Raw genomic sequence first — 15251 nt, 5'->3', positions numbered from 1 at the left:
TACTACAACCTGGCCCTACACGGAAGGCAAACGCAGAGACCAGTGGTTGCTGCCGAACCCCACCCCCCCCCCAACCCCAAGTCCTCTTCATCCTGTCCTTCTCCGCTGGGATGCTGCCCTCTGGAGCAAAGAGCACAGGGGAAGGGGACTTAGTAGGTTAATTATTAACCCTTAACAACTTAGGGCACCGCAGGCTTCTCCCAAGGCGGAGGGACAAGGGCTGGCTTGGGGCTGGAGAGGGGGGCGATGGCCCCAGCAGCAGCCGTGGGTCTCGTGCTGCTTCCGCTGGCCTCGCGGCGCTGGGTCCGCCACGCGATTCCTCTGGCGCTCCTCTTGCTGCTTTATCTCTGCGCTTGGAGCTTTCGTAAGCGGTCCCTTCCCTCATCGGCTCTGGGAGGAACCGGGAAGCCAAGCGCTGGGGACCTAGGCCCCCTCCTCGCGCCCTCACCGCCCGGCCTCGCCCCTCCCCAGGCGCCCTCTCAGGCTGCAGATCCGGGACACCGCCGTGCCTTCCCGAGGGAACATCGCCTGTCCAGGTATGCTCGGCACGGGGCCAGGACCGGGAGCTCCGGGTGGGGCCCCGATCGCGGGGAGCGGGGCCGGGCTGAGGATCTGGTGACGGGCGGGTCCTGCTCCTCGCGTCCCCTCTCCCGTCCGAAGCCGAGTACAGCAGGAGAGACGCCAGCCGTAGGAGTCATTTCTGCAGGGCCCCACTGGGCTGCGGGGCGAAGGAGGCCCAGCAGGCTAGGGGTTCCGCTCCCGCCCCCTTCGCCCGTGTCTCCCCCCAGGTCCCGCGGCAGTCGGGTCCCCTGGAGGCCCCCGAGGGGGAAGAGCCTCGATGTGTGGGCCCCCAGGGGGTGGTGGGCCGCGTGATGTGGCCGTTCCGCGCCAGTCTGGACCCCGAAGGGGATGTGGCGTTGTCGCAGTACCTAGCCGGATGGAGGGCGCTGGTCAGGTGAGCGGTCTCGCGCCCCCCACCCCCCCCGGCGCCCGCCCCCCGGAGTCCCCCGCCCCCTCCCCAACCACCGCGCTCTGCCCGCCACGGAACACGCAGGTTCCTAACTCCCCTCGGCTCCATCTTCGCCTTCGCCACGGGCGAGGCCTTCGCCAAAGTGACAGCTCTCGAGGCTCGGGTGCACGGCCCCGAGGCGGCGCACTACTCCTCGCTGGCGGCCATGGTGGCGTGGGAGCGGCGGGAGGGACTGCTGGAGCGCCCCGGGATCGCCCCCCGAGACACCGCCAGCTCCTCGGGCTCACGGATCCTGCTCTTGCTGCACCGAGCGCTGCGCTGGTCCCAGCTCTGCCTCCACCGGGTGGCGACCGGGGCGCTCGGAGGCCCGGACGCCGGCGCGCAGTGCAGCGACGCGTACCGCACGTCCCTGGGCCCGCACCACCCCTGGCTGGTCCGCCAGGCCGCCCGCCTCGCGTTCCTCGCCTTCCCGGGCCGCGACCGCTGGCTCGAGCTGGCGTGCCCGGGCGCCGGGGAGGCGGAGGCGCGGGCCGCGCTGCTCCGGGCGGCGGGCACCCTGGAGGATGTCTTCAACCGCACCCAGGGCTTGCTGGCCGAGCGCGGCCTCCTCCAGCTGGCCTGAGGCCCCCCCCCCCCGCGGCCGGGACCCGCCGAGACGCGAGCGACCCGCGTCCGGCCGGCCGGCCCCCGGCGCTCGGCCGGGGGGCGGGGCCGCCGGAGCCACGCCTCCGCGCGACGGCTCCGCCTGCAAGGCCCGCCCCCGGCGGGGTGGGTGTAGCGCCCGTCCCGCTCTGCGCAGGCGCGGGGCGAGGGGCGGAGCTGTGGGAACGAGTGTGGTTGGGTAGCCGTGGACTCCGGGCGTCTCGTGTGATGACGGCAGGCGCTTAAGGGAAGCAGGAAACAATGGATTGGGGAGATGTGTCATCCCTGTTCCCGGCAGCCGAGACACGCTCCCGGGGCCCGCTCCCAGCCGCTCCCACGGCCGCGTGCCAAGTCTCCAGCCCAGACCCGCGCCCTGGGCCGGCAAATGCAACACGTCCCACGCGGATCCATCCGCCCCTGCCAGAGCTGCCCCTCTCCGTGTGTCCCCTGTCTCGGCCCATAAGTGGCACCCTCTCCTTTCAGCTACGCGAGCCGAAAACCGGTGCGTCACCACTCACACCGAGCGGGCGCTCGGCTCGATAGGGTCTGTTCATTAAAGACCTCCTTGGCCCCTCCCACAACAATAGGGAACGGGAAGGTGTGTGGCCATTTCACACGCTGGGAACTCTCAGATTGGGAGTCCAGCCCATTCCCCCCCGCGCCCCAGAATCCTATATATACAGCTACTTATTAGATACCTTCACCCGGATTTCTACCAGACCTAACGAACCTAACAGGTCCAAACCTGAGCTTCTGATGCCCTTTCCTCCTCCCCAAGCACTTCCTTCATAGTCTTTGCCAGCTCAGTAAGTGACCACTCCATTCTTCCAGGTCCTTAAGCCAACAACTTGGTAGTCATCCTGACTTCTGTTTCTCTTTCATCACACCCACACCTAATCTGTCAGAATCTGACCGTTTCCCACTATCTCCACTGCCACCACCCTTGTCGAGCCAACTTTATCACCTGGATTATTACAGTAGCCTCCTAATTGTCTCTCTGTCCCATACTCGATTTCCCGAATGTGTATTTTCAATGGAACAGCCAAAGTAATCTCTTAAAATATAGATCATATCCCATCACTTCCAGGCTCAAAACCTTCCAGTGGCTCCCTGTTGCACTCAGATGAAAAAAAAAATTTTTTTTAATTTAAGCGTAAATGTCATATTTTGGATCATATTTTCAGTTGGATCATATTTTCAGTTGAGAATGGATCATATTTTCAGTTGAAAATGATGAAAAGCTTCGTAAAGGTCCTATGTGATCTGACTCTGTACTAGCCAAATTGACCTCTTTGATTTTCATTCAATATTTCAGGCATGATCCTGCCTCAAGATCTTTTTTTTTTTTTTTTAAGATTTTATTTATTTATTTGAGAGAGAGAGAATGAGAGAGAGCACATGAGAGAGGGGAGGGTCAGAAGGAGAAGCAGACTCCCTGCCGAGCAGGAAGCCCGATGCGGGACTCGATCCAGGGACTCCAGGATCATGGCCTGAGCCGAAGGCAGTCGCTTAACCAACTGAGCCACTCAGGCACCCCCTGCCTCAAGATCTTTGTACTTGCTCTTCCCTCTGTCTGGAATGCTTTTCCACCAAATAGAGACATGACTTCCCTCAGTTCCTTCTGGACTTTACTCAAATGTCTCCGCAGGGAGACCTTCCCTGATGATTCTTTCTAAAATTTCAACACACACACACACTTCCTATTTCCCTTCCCTACTCTGTTTTTTTTTTTTCTTAATATGAGTCACTATCTAATAATATGCTGTATGTTGTACTTATTTGTTTTGTTTTGTTTCCATTGAGAAATATAAGCTGTATGGGGCAGCGAATTTCTAGACAGAAATTTGTTCCCTGATGTACCTCCAGTGTCTCAAACAGTGTCTGTCTCCTAGTAGACATTCAACAGCTTTTTGTTAAATGAATGTCTGAGCACGAAAAGATGGCCAGAGCCCAGAGTCCAAAAGAAAAGAGGAGGTTGCACAGTAATGCAAATATACTTAATGCTGCTGAGTCATACATCAAAAATGGTTAAAATGCTGAACTTTACGTTACGTTATTTGTATTTTACTACAATAAAAAATTAAAAAGTAAAGAGGAGATGTGATTCTGGACAGGTAGTCAGGAGCAAGTTCAAGAAGGATGTGACAAACTACCTTACAGAGATAGGACTTTATCTCCAGAGTTCATTTTAAGCAGGGGATTGTTTAGACCATACTTGCAATTCAAAAACCAGCTCCAGCTGTGGTATGTAGAGGACTACAGCAGAGTCATAGGAAGACCGCTCCACACAACAACGGCAAAATACACATTCTTCTCAAGTGCACATATGACATTCTCCAAAAGAGACCATATGTTAGGCTCTCAATAAATTTTAAAAGATTAAAAAATAAAAATAAAGAAAATAAAAAAAGATTAGGGGCGCCTGGTGGCTCGGTCGGTTAAGCGTCCGACTCTTGATTTCAGCTCAGGTCATGATCTCAGGGTGCTAGTGATCGAGCCCCGCATCTGGTTCCCTGCTCAGCAGGAAGCCTGCTTCTCCCTTTCCCACTCCCCCTGCTTGTGTTCCCTCTCTCGCTGTGTCTCTCTCTGTCAAATAAATAAATAAAATCTTAAAAAAAAAAAACTATAAAAGAAGAGCAAACTAAAACTTAAAAAAAAAAAAAAGCAGAAGAAAAAAATAATAAAGATCAGAGTGGAGGGGCACCTGGGTGGCTCAGTCGGTTGAGCGTCTGTCTTCTCTGCTCAGGTCACGATCTCAGGGTCCTGAGATCAAGCCCTGCACCAAGCAGGGAGCCTGCTTCTCCTTCTGCCCCTCCCCTTGCTCATGCTCTCTCAAATACATAAAATATTTTTTAAAATTTTAAATGTTTGCATTGCAAAGAATACCAATGAAGGAAGTGAAAACACAATCTAGAGAATGGGAGAAAATATTTGCAAATCTTATGTCTGCCAAAGGCCTAGTAAATAGAAATAAAAAAGAACACCTAGGATTCAACAATAAAAAGATAATCCAATTTGGGGGGGACCTGGCTGGCTCAGTCGCTGGAGCATGTGATGCTTGATCTTCGCGTTGTGAATCGGAGCCCCACGATGAGTGTAGAGATTACTTAAAAAATAATAATAATGAAATAAAATAAAAATAAAAAGGGCTAAGGATTTGAATAGGCATTTCTCCAAAGAAGATATACAGATGGCCAGCACGTGAAAACATGCTGAACATCACTAATCATTAAGGAAATGGGGCGGGGGGCGGGGAAGAGCAGCTACACAAGATGCCACTTCACGCCCACGAGGACGGCACGGTGACCGTCAGCGAGGATGTGGAGAAATCGCAACGCTCAGGCATGCACACGGGGCTGGTGGGCCATCACATGGGGCAGCTGCTATGGGAAACTGTCATTTCCTCAAAATGCTAAGTCTAGAGTTTCTACATGACCCAGCCATTCCGCTCCTAGTATACGGTCCTGGGTGTATACACCTAAGAGAAACGAGAGCAGCGTGGCCATTCTAATTCAGAGACGCTCAAGCGCATCCCAACACTCTGAACTGCCCCTCCCATCAGATTACGTCACTCCCGCGCAGCCCCATGGGAAACGTAGGCCGTCCACGCTGTCTCGGGCGCTTTTCTGTGTGTCGGCAGGCCACGCTGCCGTCGAGCGCTCACTGTCGCAAAAGAACCCTCCCTGCGCCGTTCCTTTCCCTTCTGCCGTCAACCGTGACTTAGCTTCGCCGGCAGACGGCTTCACCGCGGGACTGAAGAGCGTGACAGAGCGCTTTACGACAGTTGCTTTGGGGCAGTGCTGGAGGAGGAAGATGGCGGCCACCTTAGTAGCCGCTCGAGGAGCGGGGTCCACGCCGGCCTGGGGTCCCGAGGCCATTACCCCGGACTGGGGAAGCCGCGAAGTCTCCACGGGGGTGAGGAGGCGCTCGGGGTTCAGGAGATGTGCCCAAGGCTTGGTGCGATGGGAGGATGAGGCCTGAGTGGGTTGGGAAACGGGAGGGCGGGGGAGGGAGGTGGGCGGATGCGCTGTAGCAGGGAAGAGGTATCCTGAGGATGTTGCAGAGTGGTGGGGAGGGGAGGCTGGGGCGCGGAGTCCCGGGATCTTGCGGGACGAGGGTTTCAGGCCCGGATGGGCCTCTGGGGATCTGAGGATTGGAATTCTGGAATTCAGGAGACTGGATGGCGGATCGGTGGCGCACGACTTGCCTACTCCAGGGACTGCATTGAGGGGTCGGTGAAGTTTGTGAATGCGGGAGAATGGGGAGGAGGGCCAGATTCACCCCTTTCCTTTCTCCCAGACCACTATCATGGCCGTGCAGTTTGAAGGGGGCGTGGTTCTGGGAGCCGACTCCAGAACAACCACTGGGTGAGCCTAGGACAGATACCGGCCGGTCGTCCCGCCTTTGCTTCCCTCCCTCCCTTCCTTCCCTTTCCTTCCTTCCCTTTCCTTCCCTTCCTTGCCTAGCAGTCCGTTCTTACCCTCCGCGGCCCACCGCGGGAAGGGAGGTTTCTCCCCTCCTTGGACTTAAGGATTGGTTCCAGCTCCTACTGCTCCCCAGTTTTCCCTCTCACCCTTTGGTGAAATCTTTGCGAAAAGTCTGTTCTCCAGCTAGCTTTCAGTTTGGGTGAGAACTGATGGGGACTGCTGGAATTCCTATTCCTGAGCCCCAGGAGCGGGTAGTAATGGGGTGGGGGTGGGAGACAAGTGGGATCGCTCCCTCACTGCCCTGCCACCCTGCAGGTCCTACATCGCCAATCGAGTGACTGACAAGCTGACCCCTATCCACGACCGTATTTTCTGCTGCCGCTCAGGCTCAGCGGCCGATACCCAGGCAGTAGCCGATGCGGTCACTTACCAGCTTGGTTTCCACAGGTACTTGCGGGCGGGGGAGGAGCAAGTGTCTGCAGGGAGTTGCAACCCGAGGTGCTAAGTGGCCTGACTCCCGGGTCCTGACGCTGTCTTTCCTGTCACTCGCCTCACCCTCTAGCATTGAGCTGAACGAGCCTCCGCTGGTACATACAGCAGCCAGCCTCTTCAAGGAGATGTGCTATCGGTACCGAGAGGACCTGATGGCGGGAATCATCATTGCGGGCTGGGACCCCCAAGAGGGAGGGCAGGTGAGGCGCCCCCGCCCCACCCCCATCAGAGCCCTGGAGCCAGGCCTTTGAGCCTCTCCGCACCCCAGCCATTTTCTGTTTTTCTTCCCAGCCCCTGCCTCACTTACTGTTAACTCCTCCCAGACCGATCCCACTCAGACCGGTGTATGGACGTGTGTTACCAAAAGTACACCTGGTGACTCTTCTCCTCCTCCCACCCGGCAGGTGTACTCAGTGCCCATGGGGGGCATGATGGTGAGGCAGTCCTTTGCCATTGGGGGCTCTGGGAGCTCCTACATCTACGGCTACGTCGATGCTACCTACCGGGAAGGCATGACCAAGGAAGAGTGTCTCCAGTTCACTGCCAATGGTGAGAACTTGGGTTTCTGGGCCTGTGAGCGCCAACCCGCATGTCCAAGTACTTTCGTATCCATTCCTCATTTCTTTTTTTTTTTTTTAAGATTTTATTTATTTATTTGGCATAGAGATAGCGAGAGCAGGAACACAAGCAGGGGGAGCGGGAGAGGGAGAAGCGGGCTTCCTGCCAAGCAGGGAGCCCGATGTGGGACTCGATCCCAGGACCCCGGGATCATGACCTGAGCCGAAGGCAGACGCTTAACCACTGAGCCACCCAGGCGCCCCCATTCCTCATTTCTTGTAGCGAAGCCAGAATCTCACTGACCCCAGCTTTCTCCTTTTGTTCACAGCTCTTGCCCTGGCCATGGAGCGGGACGGCTCCAGTGGAGGGGTGGTCCGCCTGGCAGCCATCGCGGAATCAGGGGTGGAGCGGCAGGTACTTTTGGGAGACCAGGTTCCCAAATTCACCATTGCCACTTTACCACCCCCCTGATGCCTGGAGTTCTAGGATACAACGAGAGACACCCCATAGTGACGTAAAATTCAATAAACCGTTTGTCCGAGAGGATCTGCTCTGAGGTTCTTTTCTTGACCTCAAGGCTGCACTTGTTTGGCCCATTCCTGTGTGGACAAAGCTCTGCTCTGAGCTGAGAGGGAGACAAGCCTTTGCAAGAATGGTTTTCAAGCCGCTTTCTCCAGCCTGCCTTCCCCCACACTCCCTTTCCTCCACCATACCCAGGTCCTTAGGACACCAAGGTGTGGTTGAAATGGGGCCTCCCACAAATGGCCCACCTCCTTCCCTGCTCAAGCCCAGGGTGGAACTCAGATTCCTGACTGGGACTGGGGTCACCTCCCCTCAGCCTGCCTCCTGCTTGTCATCGTGGCTGGCTACTGACCCAAAGGCTAGAGGACAGCAGATCTCCGGCCCAGACTCATGGTCCCCTCCCTCCACGCTCACCTCTGTCACCTCGTCTTGTCGGGAACAGCAGCGTGACTACATTGGCTTTGGGGACAAAGGTGGACCTTGTTTGCAAATAGCATTTAAGATGGGTGTCGGGCGGGAAAGGGGGCCCCCGGGAGCGCTGTGGGCCAGCCCTGAAAGCCGTCATTCCCACAGGGGTGTGATGCCGAACCTATCTTCAGCCCCTGGCATGAGGCTGAGAGTAGACTCCGGGCCCCCAAGGCTATCCGCACTCAACCCGGGGACCTACAGGAGCTCAGTGTGTGCATTCCGGTGCCTGTGTTTCCTCCACTCTGGGGATAAGGGAACTGTAGGAACCACGGTGGAAAACTTGATTCTAGAATACGGTCCTGCCCTGGAGGATTTTGGAGATTACAAGGGAGGCTTCCTCAAGAGGTGGGAGGTCCTGGATTAAGTAAGAAAGAGCAGAGAAGGACTGCCGATCCCAAACATGTCCCTCAAACTTAAAGTAACCCATAGAGAGGGGCGCCTGGGTGGCTCAGGCAGTTAAGCGTCTGACTCTGGATTGCGGTTCGGGTCCTGATCTCAGGGTCCTGGGGTGGATCCCCGTGTCCCCTCCGTCCTCAGCGGGGAGTCTGCTTCAGGATTCTCTCTCCCTCTGCCCCTCCCTGCCCCCCCCCCCGCCCTGCTTGCTCACACTCTCTTTCTCTAAAAAATAAATAGATCTTAAAAAAAAATTAGTCACCCATAGAGAACTTTTGACTTTTCTCCAAACCTGTTTACCCAGTCCTCCCTCCCTCAAGGCATCTTCACTTCCTCTGTCCCCCGCACTCTGCAGTGAGCCAGACAGTAGGTCCTAAAAACTCCGTCCGCTTCCTGCCGTCTTGCACGCAGCTCTTTCGTAAGTGGTGTGACATCAATTTCAGGGGTACGACATAGTGATTCGACAACCACACTGTGCTCACTGCACGCCCATCATGACTTGCCTGCCGGATGGCAGCGGCCCGGTGCCCTCCTGCAACCTTTTCCGTAGAGCGACCGGAGTGGTCTTTCCATGTAAGTGAGAGCGTGTCGTCCCCTGCTTGACCTTCCTCAATGTCTTACCAGCCCGTCTAGGATAATATTTTAGCTCCTCACCGTGGCCCAGCTGCCCCAACAGGTCCTCCCAACGGTGACACTCTGGTCACTGGCTTTTTTCCTCTTCCCTAGGACCTCAGGGGTTTCACACTCACACTTCCTGTTTTTCCTGCCCGGGACTCATCCTCCCTGATTTTTTTTTTTTAAGATTTTATTTATTTATTTGACAGAGAGCGAGAGCAGGAACACAAGCAGGGGGAGCGGGAGAGGGAGAAGCAGGCTTCCCGCCGAGCAGGGAGCCCAATGCGGGGCTCGATCCCAGGACCCCGGGATCATGACCTGAGCCGAAGGCAGACGCCTAACGACTGAGCCACGCAGGCGCCCCTAAAATAAACTTTTTCAGAGTGGTTTTAGGTTCACGACAGAACTGGGCGGAGGTTTCCCGGCCGCCGTGCGGCCCTCACACGCGCTCAGCCTCCCCCACTGTCAACATCTGTCAGAAACAGCGAATCCGCACGACACAGGGGTTCCCAGTTTTCACTTGGCTCCTTGCCGTTCGGGTCTCAGCTCAAATGCCACCTTAGCAGCAGCTCCTCCCTGACTACCTGGGGTTCCGGAAGCGCCCCCTCCACCCGGCTCTCGCGGTACCGTGTCATTTGCCCCGTAGCAGCGTTCGCCGCGCTCTCTCCCAGCTCCTGTGTTTATTTACTGTCTGAGAAGGGCAGGCTCTCTGCTTGGTCCACCGATGCGCCCTCACTGCCTGCCAGGGAGTAACGAATGTGCGCCCTCGCCTCAGCCCCGGTCCTGTCCGGCCTCCAGCCCCCAACAGCTCACCACCCTCCACTCTGAGCTTGACCTCGGCACACCCCACACCCGCTTCTGCAGGCCCCACCCGGGCTCCCCGTGAGATCAGCTGCGTCATATTCACCTGCCCCACGTCCCCTCCCCTACGTGCCGCCCTCCCTGCCTCGGCCCCAGGACCCAGCCCCTAACCACCGCCACCCCCCCAGCCCCAACATGCACACAACACTGGGCAACTCTGAGTATATTTGACGACAAGGTCATGAGGGACGGGGGTCCGGACGGATCACGGAGAAGACTGGGGAGGGGAGGTTGCCAAGCTTCCTGGAAGTTCAGCCCCTGGTTGTCCCCGTTAAATGGTGGAGTCGTTGGCGGATGCGAAGTCATGCAGCTGGTGACGGAAGGAGAGTCGGGCTTTCCGGCTGAAGTAGGCGCCAGACCCCAAGGACGGCACCCCTCCCTCGGCCGTGATGGGGGCCGGGCTGGGATTTGGATCTGGACGGACAGCGGGATCCAGGCCTGCAAAGGAGACTGGAGGAGGAAGAAGGCTATTGTGGGTCAGCGTTCTCCTTCCTTCCCTGCAGCGAGGAGAGAAGAGGCCAGGGAGGGCCCTGGGGCAGGGAGAGGGGTCGCAGAGAGAGAGCAGTGGTCACCGGGCCTCACACGCGGAGGGCCCCCGTGCTCCCCGGGATGCTCTGCTGTCAATCTTGAAGGTGTTAACTTTTTTTTTTTTTTTTTTTACCAGGGGGCTTCTCTTCCTCATTTTGCATCGGGCAGTCCTATGGAGAAGTCCACCTCCCACCCAGGAAAACAAATGATTCTTTTCCCTTCACTGCCTTGAGCCTTTACCTTTCTCCCCAGAGTGAGCGTGTCCACCCGTTTTCCTCGGTCTCCCCCTCCGTACCTGCTCCTCTTGCAGTCCCCCGCTGTCTCCGGCACCCACACCATGGGAAACACCATGCCCCCTTGAGACCCATCTCAACAGTGGAGGCGACCGGGATGCTGGGAACGGCCAGGAGGGCCCCAGGAGGAGGGGTGTGGCTTCCAAGCCCCCCCAGTGTGGGCCAAACTACCACTTAGCCTCAGACCGCCTGGTGATTACAGGCGCCAGGGGATGGAAGGAGAAGAAGAGGGAGGAGGAAAGAGGTGGACGGGCACCCCATCCAAACACCTATCCTTCTGTGCCCCCTCCACTTGGGGCGCTCTCTGGTCTGCAGGGAGAAGCAGGAGGACGCTGGGAGGGGTGGATGGCAGAGACAGACACCGAGGGGCTGGGACACACGGACACATCGTGGCAAAGCCGGCCGACTCAGTCCCAGCCTGGACACTGCCGGGGGCTCATGTGTATTCTGGAATGAGAATCCAGAACGCCCGAGATCTGAGAGTTTAGAGAACGGTCTATTTTTGTAGAAGGAGACATTGTGCAGGGCAGGGAAACGTTTGGTTCTCGCTGAACGGTCTGGTACCTCTTGTACCCTTCTCGGAAGACGGTTGTTGTTGATTCGCGAGGCTGTCCCGGGCAGATTCAAGGGACTTGTACACGTTACTTTATTTCATCTTGCCCGCGGTCCTCGGAGATGCGCATTATTACCGTCCTGCTTCCACAGCAGAGGAGCTGGAGACATGGAGATCCTTTGGCAACTTGCCGAAGGTCACGCAGGCAGTTAGAGCCGGAACTTCTTACCCCCGCCAGGCTGACCCGTCCACTCTGAACCCCACAGGGCGACCTTCAGGCACTGAGGCCCTCAGCCAGGCCTGGGGGGCCAGAGCGCCCGCGGCAAGGACTCTGAATGCCCCCCAGCCCGGGAGGGCTGTGCGAATGTGATCCCACCCTTCCCTGAGGGTATCCCCTACTGTCCGACTTAGAAATCTGTTTCATATTTCTTTTTTTTTTTTTTTTAAGATTTTATTTATTTATTTGAGACAGAGAGAATGAGAGACCGAGAGCATGAGAGGGAGGAGGATCAGAGGGAGAAGCAGACTCCCTGGCTGAGCAGGGAGCCCGATGCGGGACTCGATCCCGGGACTCCAGGATCATGACCCGAGCAGAAGGCAGTCGCTTAACCGACTGAGCCACCCAGGCGCCCCATGATTTTATTTATTTGAGAGAGAGAGAATGAGAGAGAGCACATGAGAGGGGGGAGGGTCAGAGGGAGAAGCAGACTCCCTGCCGAGCAGGGAGCCCGATGCGGGACTCGATCCCGGGACTCCAGGACCATGACCTGAGCCGAAGGCAGTCGCTTAACCGACTGAGCCACCCGGGCGCCCTGTTTCATATTTCTAAAACAACCTGATGGAAGCACAGATCTCCATGCACGTGAATACACACATCTGCGTACAGTTCTAGGAGTCGTAACAAAGGTATACACCTAGGAGACAACCACCCAGTCAAGATACTGGACGTTTCCGTCACCAACTCCCCTTAACGTGCCTTGCTGTCAACCTTGTCCCCTCCCCCAGCCACAGGCGCCCGCTGATCTCAGTTCAATCCGTAAAGATCAGCTCTGCCGGTTTCAGAACTTTATATAAATGAATCATATCGTGTTAACTTTCTTGTGCCCGTCCGGTTTCTGCCGGCATAATGGTTTTGACATTCACCCAGGTTGTATGTATTTGCAGTTTCCTTGTGCTTTTTGTAATAACCGTTTTATTGATATAAATGACATACCGTAAAATTCACCCTTTAAAAGTATACAAGTCGGTGGTTTTTGCTATATTCACAGCTGTGCAGACATCGCAACTGATTTTATAACATTTTCATCACCCTCAAGAGACCCCGTGCCCCCGGCCAGTCACCCCCCTGTTCTCTTCCTCCCCGGCTGGTGGCCACCACTAACCTACCTTCTGTCTCCACGGATGCCGCATAGATGAACTCCTACACTATGTGGTCCTTTGCGTCTGACTGTGTTCACTGAACATCCTGTTTTCAAGGTTCGTCCCTGTTGTAGCACGTGTTCGTACTTTATTCCTTTTTACGGCTGAGTAGTATTCCGCTGTGCTACGCCACATTTCGGGTATCCATTCGTTAGTTGATGGACACTGGGCTGTTCCTCCGTTTCGGCTATTTGAATACTGCTCCTACGGACGTTCACATACAGGTGTCTGTGTGGACATCTGTTTTCAATTCTCTTGGGTCTACTTTTTTCTTTTATTTTGTTTTAAAGATTTACTTCCTTTAGAGAAAGAGAGAGAGTACAAGCTGGGGAAGGGGAGGGGGAGAGAGAATCTCAAGCAGGTTCCCCACGGAGCTCGGAGCCCTACTCCGGGCTCGACCCCACGACCCTGAGGAGCATGACCTGAGCAGAAACCAAGAGTCAGCCGCCTAACCAACTGAGCCACCCAGGCTCCCCTAACTTTTTTCTTTTAATTGAAGTACAGTTGACACACAATGTTACCTTGGTTTTAGGTGATCGGACAGTGATTGGACAGGTCTGTCCATTATGCTGTGCTCACGAGTGTGACACCCGGCACCAAACGACGCTATTCCAGTACCACTGACTATAATCCCCACGCTGAACCTTTCATCTCCATGGCTTATTCCTTCCATAACCGGAAGCCTGGACCTCCAACTCCCCTCCACGCATTTTGCCCATCCCCTGCCCCCACTCTCTGGCAACCACGTTTTGTACTTAGGTGTCTGTTCATGCTTTGTTTGTCCATTCTGTTTTTGAGAGAGAGAGAATGTGGGGAGCAGAGGGAGAGGGAGAGAGAGAATCTTAAGCAGCCTCTGAGCTGGGCTCGATCTCAGGACCCTGAGATCATGATCTGAGCCGAAATCAAGAGTCAGAGGCTTAACCGATTGAGCCACCCAGACATCCCTGTTCATTTTGGTTTTTTAGATTCTGCTTGTAAGTGAAATCATATATTTGTCTTTCTCTGACTTTTTTAAAAAAGACTATTTATCTATCTGACGGGGAGAGAGAGAGAGAGCACGAGCAGGGAGGGGACAGAGGCAGAGGGAGAAGCAGACTCCCGGTGGAGCAGGGAGCCCAACGCGGGGCTCGATTCCAGGACCCCGGGATCATGACCTGAGCCGAAGGCAGACGCTTAACCATCTGAGCCACCCAGGCGCCCTATTACTATCTTTTTAAAAGATTTTATTTATTTGACAGAGAGAGAGCACGAGCAGCAGAGGGAGAGGGAGAAGCAGACTCCCCGGGGGAGCAAGGAGCCCGATGCGAGAATCGATCCCAGGACCCTCAGACGCTTAACCGACTGGGCCACCCAGGCGTCCCCAAAGCGCCATTATTTTAAACACACATGCCCCATTCAGTGAGGAAGTGTTTGTGATACATGTATCTGATAAAGGATTTTCATCCTAAATATAGGGGCGCCTGGCTGGCTTGGTTGGGAGAGCCTTCCACTCTTGATCTCAGGATCCTGAGTTCAGGCCCCATGTCAGGCGTGGAGCCCACCTAAAAAAATTAGAAAATAAAGTAAAAATACAAAATACATTAAAAACTCATAATTCAATGATAAGACAACATGTTTTTTTAAAAATTAGGCACAGGGGCGCCTGGGTGGCTCAGCCGTTAAGCGTCTGCCTTCGGCTCAGGTCATGATTCCAGGTCCTGGGATCGAGCCCCGCATCGAGCCCCGCATCTGGCTCCCTGCTCCGCGGGAGGCCTGCTTCTCCCTCTCCCACTCCCCCTGCGTTCCCTCTCTCGCTGTGTCTCTCTCTCTGTCAAATAAATAAAATCTTAAAAAAATAAATTAATTAATTAAAAAAATAAAATAAATAAAAATTAGGCACAGACCAGAACAGACACTTTGCAAAAGAAGATATACAAATGGCCAATAAGCACACGAAACACGGTCAACATCATGAAGCATCAGAGAAATGCAGATAAAACTGCAGTGATTTACCACTTTACACTCATTAGAACGGCTCACCCTGGAAAGACGGACAGCGTCATGTGCTGGCCGTGCTGCGGGACAACTGGAACTAACATCCCTCGATATGGGCGATGCAAAACGGAACTACCATTTTGGAAACCAGTTTAGCAGTTTCTTGTAAAGTTAAAATACACTTCTTGCACGACCCAGCAACTCCACTCCTAGCCGTTCAGCCAGGAGCAAGGAAAACGCATCTGCACACAAGGACTTAGGCAGGAATGTTTATGGAAGCTCTATGGCAACAGACTAGAAACAACCCAGATGTCCCTCAGGAGGAGAGAGAAGGAAATCTGCACTTAAAAAAGAGGCCAGGGCGCCTGGGTCGCTCAGTCGGTTAAGCGACTGCCTTCGGCTCAGGTCATGATCCTGGAGTCCCGGGATCGAGTCCCGCATCGGGCTCCCTGCTCGGCGGGGGGTCTGCTTCTCCCTCTGACCCTCCCCCTCTCATGTGCTCTCTCTCTCTCTCTCACTCAAATAAATGAATAAAT

At 55.2% G+C, this 15251-nt stretch overlaps 3 protein-coding genes across 7 annotated transcripts; 2 read left to right on the top strand and 1 right to left on the bottom strand.

The window, feature by feature from the left end:
• Positions 1–62: 62 nt before the first annotated feature.
• On the top strand, positions 63–4831 carry GLTPD2 (glycolipid transfer protein domain containing 2). Its single transcript, XM_064582647.1, has 2 exons — positions 63–955; positions 1055–4831. Exons 1-2 carry the CDS (start codon positions 873–875, stop codon positions 1590–1592), a joined length of 621 nt encoding a protein of 206 aa, XP_064438717.1. The 5' UTR covers positions 63–872; the 3' UTR covers positions 1593–4831.
• Positions 4832–5226: 395 nt separating this feature from the next.
• Positions 5227–7662, top strand: PSMB6 (proteasome 20S subunit beta 6). 5 transcript variants are annotated; one of them, XM_064582642.1, is made up of 6 exons: positions 5227–5527; positions 5912–5979; positions 6355–6486; positions 6602–6731; positions 6936–7080; positions 7398–7662. In XM_064582642.1, the coding sequence occupies exons 1-6, from the start codon at positions 5426–5428 to the stop codon at positions 7643–7645; spliced, it is 825 nt and encodes a 274-aa protein (XP_064438712.1). In that variant the 5' UTR covers positions 5227–5425; the 3' UTR covers positions 7646–7662. The 5 variants fall into 5 exon arrangements, with proteins under 5 accessions (XP_064438712.1, XP_064438710.1, XP_064438711.1 ...); XM_064582640.1 differs by lacking the exon at positions 5912–5979 and adding an exon at positions 5785–5843 and having other exon boundaries at positions 5228–5569; positions 7418–7635; XM_064582641.1 differs by lacking the exon at positions 5912–5979 and adding an exon at positions 5785–5843 and having other exon boundaries at positions 5229–5527; positions 7418–7635.
• A 2443-nt stretch (positions 7663–10105) lies between these two features.
• Positions 10106–10844, bottom strand: CUNH17orf114 (chromosome unknown C17orf114 homolog). Its single transcript, XM_045890137.3, has 2 exons — positions 10772–10844; positions 10106–10386 (listed from the first exon to the last, which is right to left on the bottom strand). Exons 1-2 carry the CDS (start codon positions 10842–10844, stop codon positions 10220–10222), a joined length of 240 nt encoding a protein of 79 aa, XP_045746093.1. The 3' UTR covers positions 10106–10219.
• Positions 10845–15251: the final 4407 nt, after the last annotated feature.

Source organism: Mirounga angustirostris, unplaced genomic scaffold, assembly GCF_029215605.1.
Source record: "Mirounga angustirostris isolate CCGP_5_RB_7025 unplaced genomic scaffold, mMirAng1.0.hap1 SCAF_17, whole genome shotgun sequence".
Lineage (NCBI taxonomy): Eukaryota > Metazoa > Chordata > Mammalia > Carnivora > Phocidae > Mirounga > Mirounga angustirostris.
Note: the sequence above shows the minus strand (reverse complement) of the source record. Positions and strands in the feature narration are given on the sequence as shown.